The sequence below is a fragment of the Oratosquilla oratoria genome, chromosome 41, assembly GCF_046742065.1.
Source record: "Oratosquilla oratoria isolate Oo_2021 chromosome 41, ASM4674206v1, whole genome shotgun sequence".
In the NCBI taxonomy this organism is placed as follows: domain Eukaryota; kingdom Metazoa; phylum Arthropoda; class Malacostraca; order Stomatopoda; family Squillidae; genus Oratosquilla; species Oratosquilla oratoria.
Genome location: NC_134817.1, coordinates 2247163 through 2264634, shown reverse-complemented (window position 1 = coordinate 2264634; position 17472 = coordinate 2247163). Strand labels below are relative to the sequence as shown.

At 37.1% G+C, this 17472-nt stretch overlaps 1 protein-coding gene across 4 annotated transcripts in view; it reads left to right on the top strand.

Annotated features, from left to right (window-relative positions):
• Positions 1-6320: 6320 nt before the first annotated feature.
• Positions 6321-17472, top strand: part of LOC143020894 (uncharacterized) — a 55608-nt gene continuing 44456 nt past the window's right edge. For 2 of the 4 annotated variants that reach the window (XM_076177778.1, XM_076177775.1), the window contains exons 1-2: positions 6321-6447; positions 15239-16997. In XM_076177778.1, the coding sequence (XP_076033893.1) occupies positions 15269-16997 (1729 nt within the window). In that variant the 5' untranslated portion in view covers positions 6321-6447; positions 15239-15268. Of the gene's footprint in view, positions 6460-15238; positions 16998-17472 lie in introns of all 4 variants that reach the window. The other 2 variants (XM_076177777.1, XM_076177776.1) reach the window with 2 other exon arrangements.

Sequence of the window (17472 nt, the reverse complement as noted above, 5' to 3'; positions counted from 1 at the left end):
ACCCGGCAGAATGCGGACACGCTGACGCCTGTCCCAGAGTAAAGGTCTATTCGATTTTTTTGGCAGGGCCCGACGTGATATCAAGGGCACGTGTACATTCAACCTGTGAAAGATGCCTGAAACTTCAGCAGTAATGAAACGAAGAAACCGCCATTTTTGGAAATGGGTTACAGAAACGAAAAAAATAACAAAACAGCACCTGTCGAAAAACAAAAAGCAAGTTGTGTTTTTAAAACGAGAACATGCCGCTAAATTTACTCTTCTAAAAAACGCTGTGGACGTCGGGGAAAGGTGGTATTACGGTGACACTTTGTCCTAAAAATATTCTTTGCAAATTCCTGGGTGAGTTTCAACTCGCTGATTGGCTGAGAGAGTGATGACGTCACGGCAACGGAGACAACTGATTGGCCGAGAGCGGTGACGTCACGGCAACGGAGACGGCTGATTGGCTGAGAGCGGGACGAAAAAATAAAATTCTCCAAAATGTTTCAATATCACGACGTCCCTAACCGATTTGAACGGGGATCCGGCAAAAAGATTACAATGACGGACCCCGTGACACGGGCCATCCCTGTAAGGGTATAAATCGCATATACGCGGTCGCGGGACTCGAGCGGATCTAGAGGACTCGAGCGGATCTTTGAGACTCGAGCGGATCTAGAGGACTCGAGCGGGTCTTTGGGACTCGAGCGGATCTAGAGGACTTGAGCGGATCTTTGGGACTCGAGCGGATCTTGAAGGCTCGAGCGGATCTTTGGGACTCGAGCGGATCTTGAGGACTCGAGCGGATCTACGGGACTCCACCAAAATATAGACTAAAAACACGTGGGCGTAAGTCTAAATAGAAATATTCTTCTAAAAAACAAAAATGACGAAAATAAAAGAGGTGAATAATTTACAGTTGTTTATTTTATAGCCTTTGTTTGAAGGTGGGGCGTAGCCCCCCGCGAGCGAAGCGAGGTGCGCCGCAGGCCAAGCCCCCCGGCGCAGCCGGGCTGGCGAAGCCAGGGGCTTGTATAAACAAAATAGTCGGAGAAACCTACAATTTACTAAGATCAATAAAGGTGGCTTTTAATGACTGGATGAAGTAATGGTAGAAAAAAAATAAAATATTTGTCACACTGATAAGACCAAGATTGGAGTACGCTCCAACACTATGGACACCCAGTACAAAAAAAAAGAATGTAAAGAAATTAGAAATAACCCAAAGAGCAATGACAAAGATGGCACCAACACTTTCAAAATTGACATACAAACAAAGATTGTCTAAACTGGAACTACCAACCCTGGAACAAAGGAGAGAAAGAGGAGATCTGTTGGCCATTTACAGAACCATGAAAGGCATGGAAGTCTTTGACAGAGATGATTGATTAAAGTGGGATAAAAGAAAAACAAGAGTACATGTAAAGAAACTCAAAAAGGATAGTTATAGAAGAGATCTGAAAAATAGTTTTCCACATAGAGTGGTAGATGTCTAGAGTAAATTAAACGAAACAATAGTGTGTCCAAACACCATATAAGAATTTAAAAACAAACTAGATATTGCGAGATACAAAGACGGGTCACTACGGGCATAGTTCCCCTTCCCGTATAATACAACTAGGTAAATACAAACTAGACACTGCGAGATGTAAAGACGGGATACTATGAGCTTAGCTCCACTTCCCATAAGATACAAATAGGTAAATACAACTAGATACAAACACACACACACACACACACACACACACACACACACACACACACACACACACACACACACACACGTCTGTCGAAGTGACAGCGAAGTTTGGAACACCAGGAAAAAATGCAAGTTTCATCGATCTCAACAACGAGGGAGTACCTTTGTTGTATTAATAGGGAAGGGGAAAGCTCGTGGTGTAGTGGGAAGGTGAAGAAAAAGGGGAAAGAGAGGGATTACTGAGGAAAACGGAAGGAAATGAGGAAGGGAAAAAACGGGCCCCGGATGTTAGAAAGAGTGTAAACAAAAGATGTGCAGAATACACAGACGAGGAAGAACAAGGAAGCAGAGGTTTCAAAAGCAGAAATATAGATAATATCAGCTTAACGGAAAGAGAAGATAACTGCTTTTGTGGATTTAATGAGAGGAGGTGACAACCTCCCCCGACTAGTAAGTCTAGAGGAGAAACTTAAAAAAAAAAAAAAAAAAAAACGAAGCATGGGAGGTTAGGTTTAACCAATTAACACTAGTTACCCAAAGAGTTGATAAACTGGATGAACTAAAGAAGGAGAATCAAAACCTAACTAAAGAAATAAAAGAATTAAAAACACAGTTAAAAGAAGTAAAAGATGAGAATGAGGAATTAAAGACGAATAATAAAGATAATAAAGAGTCTATAGCAAAAGAAGCACAGGGTTGGAGAAAAGTCAAAGAGAACAACAAAATTGTATTTAGAGATATAGTGACAACATGTGAAAGAACAATCTAAAGATACATTTATTAAAGTGGTGAGAGAAAATGAGAACATAGTAAGAGACTTAGCGGACAAAAAGAAATGTATAATTATTTCAGGGATGGAAGAGAAGCATAATCCAAATAGGACCACAAGAGTAAAAGAGGAGAAGGAAAAGGTAAACAAGATATTAGAAGTAGTTCAAGAGGATGGACAAGAAACAGGGAAAGAAATTGAAGAAATATATATAATAGGGAAATACAATACAGATAAGACCAGACCAATTAAGATCAAGTTCAGGTCACAAACGACAGCAGAGAATATCTTAGCAAAAAAACAGGGAAACTAGCAGACAGTGATCAACATAAACAGGTATGGATAAAAAGATAAATGAATAAAGAGGAAATGGAGGATGAAAAAACAAAAAGACTGGAAGCTAAGGGGAAAAAGAGAAAAGAACAGTCAGAAAAAGATAACTTCTATTAGAGAGTAGTGAATATGAAAGTGAGGAAATGGTTCATAGCGGAGAAAAACGGAAAGGAAACAGAAAACACGATGGAAGTAGCAGAAAATTAAGTGTCTTACACAAACATATATGGCTTAATAACAGGCTTGAACGAACTGAATGATTACCTGAAAGAAAAAGAACCGGACATAATGGGAATTGTAGAGACAAAATTGAAAGGTCCACTACCACCCAACAGTGTAGGACATGGTGCATATAATTATAGGATTAGAAACAGAGAGATAAAACAAGGGGGTGGAGTTATGTTCCTGACTAAGAAGGATATAAATGTGAGGAATGTCACATATGGAAAGAATAGAGTAGAGATGATTATGATGGAAGTGGAGGACAGGGATGGGAAGAGCAGGAAGTTTGTAGTAAATAATGTGCCTCCTAAAACGCCCTCGTGGGAAGAGAGTGAACACAAAAGTATGTTAGAAGACTCAAGGATAACACTAAATAAGATAATGGAAGATAGAGGAAGAATTGTTATAATGTGTGACTTTAATTGTAAAGAAATCTGCCGGGAAGAGATGACAGTAAAGGGTGGAGACGACCTATGGGGAAATGTACTACTTGATATGATTATAGAACATACAATGACGCACTGGATACAAGAGAATACTAGGTATAGAAATGAAGAAGAACCATCGAGAGTGGACCTAATAATCACATCAGAACCCGAAATAATGGACAAGATTGAATATAAGACACCAATAAGTAAAAGTGACCACATATTGGTTGAACTGGAACTAAATGAGGAAAAATACATGAAAAAATGAACAATATAGAAAGGGAAGATTGATGTATGAAAAAACAAATTTTGATAATTGAAGAGAATTCTTTCAAAAAGAAGACTGGGAAAGAATACACAAGGAGGAAACAACAGTAGAAGAAAAATTGAATATTCTGACAAAAGAAGGAGTGGAAAAGTATGTTCCAAGACAAAAGCAAGAAAAAGAATATGTAAAGTGCTGGTACAACAAAAGATGTAGGGAGTTAAAAGACAAAAGAGATAAAACTTGGATAAAATTGAAAAAAGACAAAAGACCTGAAAAATGGAAAATATATACTTGTTACAGAAATCAATATATACAAATGTGCAGAGAAGAAAAGAGAAAATATGAAAAAGATGTTATAGAAAAATGTAAAGATCAGCCAAAACTATTTTACAGATATGTAAACAACAAACTGAAAAACAAACAAGAATAAGATAAACTACGGCAAGGGGGAGTTGAATACACAGAGGAAATAGAAATGGCAGAAATTATGAACAAGCATTTTAAATCAGTGTTTACAAGGGAGAATATGCAACCTAGAGATATAGAATGGGAGGAGAAAATTCCCCCTATGAAAGAGATAGATGTATCAAGAAATGAAATAATGAAACACTTGAGTAATCTCGATGTCAGAAAATCGCATGGACCAGATGAAATAACAAACTGGATTTTGAGAGAATGCAGGAATGAACTAACAGATAAAATACATAGCATAATAAACAGTTCATTGAAAGAAGGAAAAGTTCCAAAAAATTGAAAAGAGCAAATATAGTACCTATATATAAAGGGGGAAACAAAGAAGACCCTACTAACTATAGACCGGTCTCTCTAACAAGTACGATAGCTAAAATTTGTGAAAGAATTATCAAGAGTAGATGGGTAAGGCATTTGGAGAAAAAAAAAAAACGTACTAAATCCAAGGCAATTTGGACTCAAACAATGACAACCATGCGTCGCAAACTTAATGTGTTTCTATTCAAGGCTAATAGATGTAATACAAGAAAGAGATGCATGGGCTGATTGTGCATTTCTAGATCTGAAAAAAGCTTTTGATAAGGTGCCACATAAGAAGTTGCTTAAGAAATTAGAAACTGCAGGAGGAATACAGGACAAACTGCTGAAGTGGATGGAAGACTTCTTGCATGAAAGAAAAATGAGAGTGGTGATAAGAGACAAACACTCTAATTGGGATGAAGTGATAAGTGGTGTTCCACAAGGAACAGGTCTGGCCCCAATAATGTTTGCTATATATATTAATGATATGGATAAAGGAATTGAAAGTTATATGAGCTTCTTTGCGGATGATGCAAAATTGTTGAAAAAAGTGAACACTGAAGAAGATTGTGAGTCGCTACAGAGTGATCTCAATTAAGTATGGGAATGGAGTAGGAAGTGGGAGATGGAATTCAATATTAAGAAGTGTAGCATAATGGAATTTGTAAAAAAGAAAAAAAAATAGTGTGATCATATAAATTGGGAGAAGAAGAAATAAAAAAGTAGAAAACAAGAAAGATCCAGGAGTCATTATTATGAATGATATGTCACCTGAGAAACATATAAACAAGATTTTTGGAGAAACTTATAATTTAATAAGAGCAATCAAAGTGGCATTTACATACCTGGATGAAGAAATGGTGAAGAAAATACTAATCACTTTGCAGCGACGACGTTGTCATCAAGTACAAAAAAATATATAACAAAACTTTGCAGCGACGACGTTGTCATCAAGTACAAAAAATATATAACAAAACTTGAAAGAATACAAAGAGCAATTACAAAATTGGTACCAACACTCTCAGAACTATCATATGAAAAGAGACTTGAGGACATTAGAGCAAAGAAGAGAGAGAGGAGATTTGATAACTATTTATAGAATCATGAAAGGCATAGAAACTATTGATAGAGATGATCTAATAAAACGGGATAATAGAAATACAAGAGGACACGGAAAGAGAATCAAGAAAGACAGTCATAGAAGAGATCTGAAAAAGAACAGCTTTTCCCCCAGAGTAATAGACATTTGGAACAAGTTAGATGAGAAAGTTGTGTGTGCAAAAACAATACACAAATTTAAAAACAGTCTAGATAAAATTATGTATGAAGACGGGGCACTACGAGCATAGCTCCCCATCCCGTAAAATACAACTAAATACATACATACATCCACACACACACACACACACCCACACACACGACTCGGTGGCGCAGTTGGTAGAACGATGAACTACTAGCATGGTGGTGCGCGTAGTGCTTGGTTCGAATCCTGCCCAGGGCCGAAATTAATTTCGGTACAACTGCGCTTCGGGTCGTTACTCTGACTCCCGTGGGCGGGGAGTTGGGGGTGTGTGTGTGTGAAAGGTCATAGCATTACCCATAGATCGGACCTACGAGCTCTGAGCTCTCTTCCAGGAGGGAAATAGCTGTCGATCACGAGTCGAACACGTGATCCAAAAAGACCAAGTGAATACACACACATATATATATATATATATATATATAAATATATGTATATATATGTATGTATATGTATATATATAAATTATACCAAAGCTGAAAAAGTTATACAATGTTAAAACAATGTGCTTTTGCTTGGTTCAAATAACGCGCTACTCGTTTCCTCCAAAAACAGATAGATGTCAGCAGTATCATCTGAAAAGAAAAACAAATCGAGAGACAGTGACTGAAATCCAGCATTAGAATAGTATGACTGAAGTTAAAGGCAAGATTGAGAATACAGAAATGAACGGTGGTAAGAAGAAAAGTTCCGTATCCCTTGTTTCATAAATTATATATGTCTTATACGAAACGTGTATGGAAGGATCACGTCTTTAAGCTTGACCTCCCTCCCTTATGACTTATCTCATTAACACGGACTATTTCACAATTTTGTTCACTCACAGTTCCTGGTATAGATAATAGGAAGACAACAGGGAGAATACTTCCAAAAGTTGACAGTGATATTGGTCTAGGACAGTGATTCTTAACCTTTTTCATTGCCCGTGCCCCCTGATATCTCGGAAAATTTTCTCATATCCCCATCCAATACAAATACAATGCAAACATATGAAAAGGATTAGTGATACAAATCTTGCTTTGCTTTCTCGTTGTAAATATACAGTACCATACACTGGCTATCATCATAATCATGACTCATATCCCTCAGGTTTAAGGTTTTGTACCCCTTGGCCTTGGGGTACAGGTTAAGAATCGCTGGTCTAGGATATATATATTACTGTCAGGCCCAAGATATGTAATATGTATTTATTCATTATTATTGTGTGTGTATTTACCTAGTCCTAATTGTTTTGTACAAGAAAGGGAGCTGCGCTTGTGGTGTCCCATCTCTGTATCTTGCAGTGTCTAAAGTGTTCTCAAATTTGTGTATGGTTTTTGCACACACTATCATTTTGTCCAGTTTGTTCCATACATCCACCACTCTATGGGGAAAGCTGTTCTCTTTCAGGTCACTTCTATAACTCCTTTTAATTTTTTTAACTTCCTTCCATGTCCCCTTGTATATATCTTAAATTTAGTAAATCTTCTCTATCAAAGACTTCCATACTTGTCATGATTCTATAAACGGTCAACAAGTCTCTTCTTTCGCTATTTTGTTCTAGGGTCGATAATTCTAGTTTTGACAAATTCTCTTTATATGACAGTTCCGAAAGTGTGGGGCCATCTTTGTAGTTTCTCATTGGATTCTTTTAATTTTCCTTATATTCTTTATTGGTACTGGGTGACAATAGTGTCACTGCATACTCCAGTCTTGGTCTTTGTGACAAGTATTTTCTTCACCATTTCTTCGTCCAAGTAAATGCCACTTTTATTGATCTTAGCAAGTTGTAGGTTTCTCCAACAATTTTGTTTATCTGTTTAATAGGGGACATGTCCTTTGTGATGATTACTCCCAGGTCTTTTTCAAATTCCACTTTCTTTACTTTCTTTTTCACTGATTTGATGTTTTCCTGGTATCCTGTTTTTACTTTTTCCAAATTCCATTATACTACATTTCTTAATGTTGAAGTTGACTCCCCACTCCAGACTCCATTCCCAAAGTTTGTTCATATCTATAATCACCATGGTCTTGGATCACATGTTGGACTCAATATTGACAGCTACAACCCTCCTGGATGAGAGCCTTTATTTCTGTTCTCGTGTCTCTTTCCTTCTAAAAGTCTTTAATCCATTCTGATAGTTTGCCTCTCAGTCCTCCAACGTGCTCCAATGTCCACATAAGTCAACTGTGAGGTACTTTATCAAATGCCTTCTCTAGGTCCAAGTACACACGGTCCACATCCCTCTCTTGTAGCACATCAATCACTCTTGAGTAAAAGCTTAAAAGGTCTGACACACCTAACCTTCCAGATCTGGCCAAACTGACTGTATGTCAGAATGCACATCTTTTCAAGATATTTGGTCCATTGATCCTTTCACATAATTTCATTATTGTGCTGGTTAGTGATACTGGCCTATAATGGTGTTTCCTTGTTTCCACATTTGTGCATTGGCACCACATTTGCCCCTTTTCCAATCAAGTGGCACAATGCCTTCTTTCAGTGAACATGTAATAAGATTGTGGATCTTGTATGTTAGTTGTACCCTACATTCTTTAAGTATCCAGTTTGAGATCTGCCAGGTCCTGAGGTTTTTGTCACATCCAATGATCCCAGGAGATTGAGTGCATCCCTTGCTTCTACATTTATATCTGCTAAACCTGGTTATTTGCTCCCCTTGCTTTTCTCCAAAAAGTTGCAATCTTTTGTGAAGACCAATTGGAAAACTTCATTATTTCTGTCTGAGCTGAGGCTTCTCCAAAGACCTCACCATCTACTATTAACTTGGTGATTTCTACCCTGTGTCTCAATTTACCATTTATAAACCTGTAAAACAGTTTTGGTTCATCTGCATTTTTCTACTACACCTCTTTCAAAATTCCTTTCTTCCTCCCTGTGAATTCTGGTATAGTCATTGCTAGTTTGTTCGTAAGGTATTGTTTTGTTGCTTCTTTTCTTTCTCCATTTTTCCCTGACTTTTTTGCAATCTCACTCTTTTATTAAACCAATCCAATTTTTGCTTCTTCCCTTCTCTAGTGTTTGGCACATGTTTGTTCACTTGTAGATTGTAATTGTCAAGAAAGAATTCCCATTTTCTCCTTATTCTTGTGGTATTCATGAATTCCTCCCAATCTGTTTCTTCAAAGAATTTTCTCATACCTAACTACTGTAATCTGTTTTCCTAAAATTCAGTCTTCCTTGCTTGTGTGATTCATTCCTTGGCACTATTTCCTCATCCTCCAGCTGAAATTCATTTGTAACATGGTCACTTTTTCCTGTTGGGTAAAGGTAGTTAAAGCGCTGATGATGTCTAGCTCTTTGGTAAGTAACTGACCTAATCTTATGGGAGTGTCATCCCCTCTTACCCGGGTCACTTCCTTTACCCACTGGGTCATTTGTTCTCCATCGTTATACTCAAAAGTGTATTTCCCCAGGAATTTGGTTTGCTGCTTCCTTCCCATTCCTCCCAGTTGATGTCACCACAATTAAAATTTCCAATAAGGATTATGTTGTGATAAAGAGTTGGGGCATAGGTATTTACCATATATGTGTTGAACTTCCTTGCATTCAGGAAGATGGACATAATCTTTCATTGATATAGCTAATGTTTAGGATGGCTCCAAGGGCTTTCTTGCTGAGTAGAAAGGCTACTCCATCTGAGTGCCTATTGTCATTATGTCCACTGTATATAATTTAATTTCATAGTTATTCTGTTGTATACTCACCTGGCCTGGCCAGCAAACCTCTTGTAAGGCCAAAATTTCAACACTGTTGATGGACTTGAAATTGTAGTGGGATTCAATTTGGAGCTTGTTGACAGTTTCACATACCTTGGCTCCAAATTGTCACTGCGCTGAATGGCCTACCGGCTCTGGCGCTTGGCCTTTGAGCCAAAAATTCCATAAATCAATCCAAATTGTCACCAAAAAATAATATATATCTCAAAGTGGACAAGCGCATCAGATCTGCAATGAAAACATTCTACAGCTTAAGATCTTTGTTCAAGTCAAATATTCTATCTAGAAAAACAAAGACAAGGCTATATTCCACCATGATACGGCCTGTACTCACATTTGGGGCTGAAACCTGGAGCCTGAACCAACTCACAGAGACAAAATTACTCAGATTTGAGAAGAACACCTTCAAATCAATCTGCGGTGATGGCGAGTTAAATGTATGGAGGTGTTACACACGTGAAGCCCGGGATCTAATGCCCATGCCTCAAGTGACTGACTACATTTGACCATTGAGACTGAGGTGGCTTGGTCACATTCTCAGATTGGACCAGACAGATTCACTTCTCGTGTTTTCACCGAGAATATAGTGGGCAGGAGACCTCGAGGACGCCCCCGTACTAGATGGAAGAATGTGGTGGAGAACGACTTACGAGCCTTGGATGTCGACCCGATGTTATAGAGCTGTTAGCAGCAGATCGGAGAGTCTGGAGGCATCTTGTTGTAGTGGCCAGGGGCCTCAGTGGGCCTGTAGTGCCAGAGGAGTGAGTGAGTGAATAAGTATTATGTTACTACTTTGCTCATCATTTTTCATTAGGAAAAGAGTTGTATCCTTTAATATTTCTTGATATTCAGTTTCATCCCAAGCTCTTGTCATAGGGGGAGCATATGCCATCATGAAATCTGTTTCATTGTAACATGGTCACTTTTTCCTATTGGGTAAAGGTAGTCAAGTTGATGATATATGGCTCTTTGGTTAGTAACAGATCTATGTTTTTGAGAGTGTCGCCTCCTCGAACCCAGGTCACTTCTTTTACTCACTGGGTCATTGTGTGCTCTATTGCTGTATGCAACAGTGTATTTCCCCAGGAATCTGCTTTGCAGCTTCCATCCATTCCTCCCAGTTGATGTCACCACAATTAAATTCTCCAATAAGGACTATGTTACTACTTTGTTCAATATTTTACTTCAAGAAAAGAATTGTATCCTAACATTTCTTGATACTCAGTTTCCTCCCAAGCTCTTGTCTTGGGGAGAATATAGGCCACCATGAAGTCTCTTTTATTGTGTCCTTTAGTACTGATCTTTAGGTGAATTGCTTCAGAACTGGCTTCACTGAGATTTGCTTCTTCCACCATTATGTCACTACTCACCACAAACATTTCTCATTTACCCTGTTTATCTTGTCAGTCTCTTCCCCAGGAGGTGTATCAGTTGGTCCCTAAGTGTATGTACTAGACATAATATATCAGGCTCATTTATCCTTGTCATTTATCTCTAACCTAGCTGATAATAAACCATCAATATTACCATATGCTATTCTAAATTTCATTGTAGTGCTTACTTTGCAATACTGCCTTCTTGTTTTCTTAGACACCTTTTCCTTACCTTCTGATTGTGTGTCTTACCTAGTATCTTATGGGAAGGGGAGCTACACTCGTGGTGTCCCGTCTCTGTATCTTACCATATCTAATTTGCTCTTAAATTATTGTATTGTTTTTGCACACATTGTTTCATCAAGTATGTTCCATACATCCACTACTGTGTGGAGAACTCTTTTTTTTTTTTTTTTTTTTTTTTTCTTTATGTCTCTTCTATAACTGTATAACTGTGTGTGTATTTACCTAGTTGTATTGTACAAGAAAGGGAGCTCAGCTTGTGGTGACCCATCTTTGTATCTTGCAACATCTAGTTTGTTCTTAAATTCATGTATGTATGGTGTTTGCAAACACTATTGTTTTGTCCAATTTGTTCCAGACATCCACCACTGTGTGGAAAGCTTTTTTCAGGTCTTTTCTATAACTGTACTTTTTGAGTTTCTTTTCATATCCATCTTTTTCTTTCATGCCTTTCATGATTCTGTAAATGGCCAATAGATCTCCTCTTTCTCTTCTTTGTTCCAGGGTCGGGAGTTCCAGTTTAGACAATCCTTGCTCGTATGTAAATTTTGAAAGGGTTGGGGCCATCTTTGTTGTTGCTCTATGGATTTTTTCTATTTTCCTTGTATTATCTTCTTGTACTGGGTGTCCATAGTGTCACTGCATACTCCAATCTTGGTCATATCAGTGTGACTAGTAATTTTTTTTTTTTTTTTTTTTTTTTTTTTTTTACACCGTTTATTCATCCAAGTAATTAAAAGCTACCTTTATTGATCTTAGTGAATTGTAAGTTTCTCCAACTATTTTGTTTATCTGCTTCTCTGGGGATATGTCTTTGGTGATGATTACTCCCAGGTCTATTTTGGAACCAACTTTCTTTACTTCCTTTGCACAGATTTTATATTGTCCTGATTTTTTTTTTTCCCAAATTCCATTATACTACATTTTATAAATGTTAAAGTCCACTTCCCACTTCTGACTCCATTCCCAGACCTTGTCCAAATCTCCCTGTAGTGATTCACAATCTTTTTCTGTACTTTAGTAGTTTTGTGTCATCTGCAAAGAAATTCATGTAACATTCTACACCTTCATCCATGTCATTTACATATAAAGCAAACATTATTAGAGCCAGTACTGAACCCTGTGGGACTTCATTTATCATTTCTTCCCAAGTAGATTTTTTAACTCTAAGCACTACTCTATTTTTCTTGCATACAAGAAATCTTCCATCCATTTCAATAGTTTTCCATGTATACCTCCTGTTGTTTCGAGTTTTCTTAATTTTGTTTTGGTACTTCATCAAACTCCTTTCGTAAGTTCAGGAAAGTACAGTCTGCCCATCCATCCCTTTCTTGCATTATATCTATTAATCTTGAATAGAAATAGATCAAATTTGTGGCACATGATCTTCCCCGTCTAAATCAGAATTGTCTCTGATTTAGTATATTGTGCTCCAGATGTTTAGTCCCTCTACTTTTGATAACTTTCTCATAATTTTTTGCTATTGTACTTGTAAGGGAGACCAGTCTATATTTTGTTGGGTCTTCCTTGTTTCCCCCTTTATATATTGGCATGATATTGGCATTTTTCCAGTTTTCTGGTATCTTACCTTCTTTTAGTATCCAGTTTGCCATTCTGTCTGGGCTCTGTGAATTTCTGACATCAATGTTCATTATTTGGTTCTTTATTTCTTTGTTTCACAATTATTTCTCTCATTGGGGGTATCTTTCTCCCTTTCCTTCTCCCCAATTGTGTAAGTTTTCTTTTGTGAATACACATTTGAAATGTTTGTTCATAATTTCTGACATTTCTATATCCTCTGTGTATTCTGTTTCCTTTATGTAGTTTTACTATTTCCTGTTTATTTTTAGTTTACCATTCACGTATATAGAATAATTTAAGTTGATCTTTACATTTGTCTTTTATGTCTTTTTCATAGTTTCTTTTTTCTTCCCTGCATATTTTTACATATTTCTTAGTTTGATATAAATTTGCCACTTTCCATTTTTTTTTTTCAATCTTTTCCAAGCTCTTGTCTCTTATCTTTTGTCTCTACATTTTTTGTTATACCAGCGCTTAATGTACACCTTTTCCTGTTTTTGTTTTGGTATGTATCCACTCCTTCATTATAGATTTCTTTTAATGTTGTCCATTTCTCTTCCTGTGTTTATTAAAGAATTTTTCCCAACTCAATTTTTGAAAGAATTTTCTGAGTTTCCCAAAATCTGTTTTGTTATACTTTATTTTTCCTTTTCTGTGTTTCTCGTTTCTCTCCATATATATTTCCTCTTAGTTTGAGCTCAAGTAGTATGTAATCAGGCTCTGATGTAAATATTCAATCCAGTCTCGACAGTTCATCGTTATTGCTATATCTGGTATTCTCTTACCCATTGAGTCATTGTGTATGCAATGGTCATATCCAGTAGTACATTTTCCCAAAGGTCCTATCCACCTTTCACTGTCATCTCCCAACATATTTCTTTAGAGAGTATGTGTATTTATCTAGTTTTATCATCAGGAAGGGAAGCTATGCTCATGGTGTCATGTCTTTGTATCTTGCAGTGTCTAGTTTGCTCTTAAATTCGTGTATAGTTTTCGTACACACAATTGTTTCATCCAGTTTGTTCCAGAGATCCACTGCTCATAAAATCAGCTAGGTAACAGACACCACATTCACCAGATACAGTCATCATGTAGATGGCACAACATGTACCATTTTATATTTTCCAACAATAACAATTTAGGTAATAATGTAATGCTTCTTCATTGAGTGAGTTACAGGAGTAACCCAGAGTCCATGACTGGCTAATCTCGGAGCTGTGCCTCTCCATTAAGAGAAAACCAAGGTTTAAGATCTATTGATTGGTTTTTAGTACAATAAATTTGAAGAAATTTTGCTTTGAAGTGTTTAATCTGAGTTAAGGACATTGGTCCACATGTGACTTTTTTTTTTTTTTTTTTTTTCTTTTTTTTTTTTTCCTTTTTCTTCTTTCTTTTCTTTTCTTGTTTGTCATCTAATTGAGCTAAAAAAAAAATCTTGCATTATATCTATTAACCTTGAATAAAAACAAATCAAGTTTGGGGCATATGATCTTCCTTGTCTAAAGCCAGATTGTTTTGGATTCATTATATTGTTTTCTTCCGGATGTTTAGTCCATCTACTTTTGATAACTTTTTTGCATATTTTAACTACTGTGCTTGTAAGGGAGACCAGTCAATAGTTTGTTGGGTCTTCCTTATCTCCCTCTTATATATTGGCACAATATTTGCATTTTTCCAATCTTGCAGTACCTTTCCTTTTTTGAGTGAGCAATCTATTATATATTTTGTCCATTAGTTCATCTATACATTCTTTTAGTATCCAATTTGCAATTCCATCCTGGCTGTATGAATTTCAGACATCAAGGTTTATTATTTGGTCCCTTATTTCTTTCTGTGTCACAATTATTGGTGAAGTATGCATATAAATTATTCAGTGATTCATTATTTAGGTAAATCAAGGCATTCAAAGTGTTAAGTAGAGATTGGTAGCCCTTTACCGGTAAAGGGCTATCAATCTTTCCTCTTCACACTTCCTCTCTTACATATGCCTAATTCTCTCTTTTTCTCTGCTGCAATGCTCTTCTGTTTCAGTGGTCTAAGTATTTTGAACATTTGTGTTTGTAGGCTGTAAGAAACCAGGCGGAAGAAAAAAAAAAGTGTGTAGTAAATGTCAACACAGCCATGTGGACCACGAGTGTGTTGCTACTCATATTGTGGCAGGAACTGATGCACTCTCTCACTTCACTCTCTCACACACATACACCACAGAGTTGCTGTCAAATACATTATCTGAAAGAACAGTGTAAAAAGCTGAGCATGCAATATTTATAATGAAATGATAATTATTCACAGTAAAAATTGTTATATCAGTTTAGAACTTGGGGACATTATTGCCAACACTTGAAGCTATTTTTCAGCAAGTTTTAATTTTTTTTTTTTTCATGTTACCTTTATAAAATGGACCAACATCCTTAATCATCATTATTCATTTTTGACCAAGTAATAGCTGTGGTAGGGAAAAATTGAGCTGCTAGTGAAAATTATGTAATATGTAGATATATTATCAAAGGTGTTTTTCTTTTGATTTATAATGCACCTTTCTTGTATTGCAGAACCAGCCATTTAGCATCCAAGCTTGGAAAATGGCTGAGACGCTTCTGTTCTTCAATGGTCAGGCAGTGATATTGACAAATGACACCTCTGGTACAATCTTACACCAGTCTACACATGACAATTCACTTGTATCTCTAACCCCAAGCGAAGAAATATCCCCGTCAGTTGGTGACCATGAACCCAAACTGGATGAGTATAATGGAAGAAATGATACAAACAGTAAATATCAGAATGCAGTCAGTTCAGGTGCTGTCACTGTTCCTGCAGCAGTTAACATTGAAGCTCTTTGTACTCAAGTTCAAACCTCACAAAGGGTAACAGATGCATCACTTACAAATTATGGTGCTCACCTGAAGGAAAATGATGCTTCTCTCAATAAGAATATTGCTCTAAGTCATCAGTATTTGCATCTTAGTAGTTCATGCTCAGAGCAGGGTTCTGTGCAGGCCAAAATTGATCAAGAAACAAGAATACCAGAGGAAGCATCTCGGAATAGATTGGTTTCTTCACTTGCTACAAAAATCTCTGATGTTAAGTCTGAGTCACAGACAGCTGGTTTTACTTTACAAAGTTCTCAAGCAGAAGTTGTATCAAGAGCAAACATTGTAGAACCCAGCATGGCTAGTTCAGAGAAGCAGACTCTCCTTGCCATTGTGCAAGGAGAAGATGGGCAAACCCAGACCATAGAACTCACCCAGGAACAAGCACAACAATTTGGTCTGAGCATTGAGATGAACAGAACAGGAACTCAGGGGTCAGCACAGAACTTGCAGACACTTTACCAGCAACATGACACTGATGAAGGTGATAAGATCATTGAGAGCTTTGGGAGTGTTGAACCATTAAGTGTAGCTGGTGTTACAGCATTGCAAGAATCTACACCCAGTAATGAACCTATTGGGAATCCAAGCATTTCACAGGATGAGCCTTTAGTTCTTATTCCAGAGTATAATGAAGATGGTACAATATCACTTCTACATATTGGTGGGTCAGCTGAAAGTATCACCCTTGATCCTGAGTCGGTAGAAAGGCTTGGATTGGCTATAACTACACGGGGAGTTAGTGTTCACAATGGCTCAGATTCAAATTCCTCTCTGAAGACTCCAAATAATTCTAACTTTACTGACAAGATAGTATACCAAGAAAGTATCAAACCTGAAGGTCGAGTAATGCTTAATCAAGGATGTCAGAATAATTCTTCTGGCAGCTTGTATCATGTTGAACAAAGTGAAAAGGTTGCAGCAGATTTATCAGGTGGAACATCTAACCCTCTTAGTGAGGATATAGGTTTACAGGAATCAGGTATGAAGAAAATGGAGTGGAAAACATTGGGATCAAAGATAGCAAATAGTTCATATAATACTGAACAGACAGGTATGCCATCTTCATCCGTTATAGATTCTTCAGAATGTGATGTTGCAATGAAGCCAGTCCCAGTGCATAATCATGTTAGTGATGAAATGTCTGTAATGACTTCAGCTTCAGTAGATACAAATCCTGATCCTTCCCCTTTGTTACCTTTGACATCAGCATGTAGTTCAGTTGCTTACGCAGAGAACTTGAGAAATAGTGAGCTCAACGGAGCACCAATAATTAAGTTTTCTGCACCAGTGGGTTTGAATAGTCTTGAGGAATCTAAAGATGAGAGTATTATTCTGCCTACAAATGACAAGAGAAGTACAGGAACTTTAACTATACGAGTTAGTACAGGAACAAATCTCAACAGCCAGTCTTCTTCACTTTTGCAGAGTAATGCAGGTAAGCATTTATGAAATTAACTGGTCCAGATATATGAAATGTAATTGGATGCATATATAAAGTTGGTATGTGTGGTTTCAGTTATGCACGAATGAGGGTGTGGAGATTCCACATATGTACAAGCATAATTTCAAATTTGATAGTTGTTCATGATGTACTGCGTAGAGGCATGACCTCACAATTTCACCACAACACCTGTGGTGTATAGGCACATTATACAGTCCAATGCAACAGCCTCCTTTGTTCTTTGTGATCTGTGCTGTTTGTTGAGTTGTGTCCATAATAAGAGAAAGATAGTTTATATATATATACTCATTAGATTATTGATATTATTTTATTTTAAATATTTGACATATATCCCTGGAGGAAAGCAGGGGAGGAAAAGGAGTTGGGATATAGGGTTGCTGAAAGAGTATTGAGATGGTTTGGACACATGGAAAGAATGAGTGAAGAAAAATTAGTAAAAGAAGTGTGG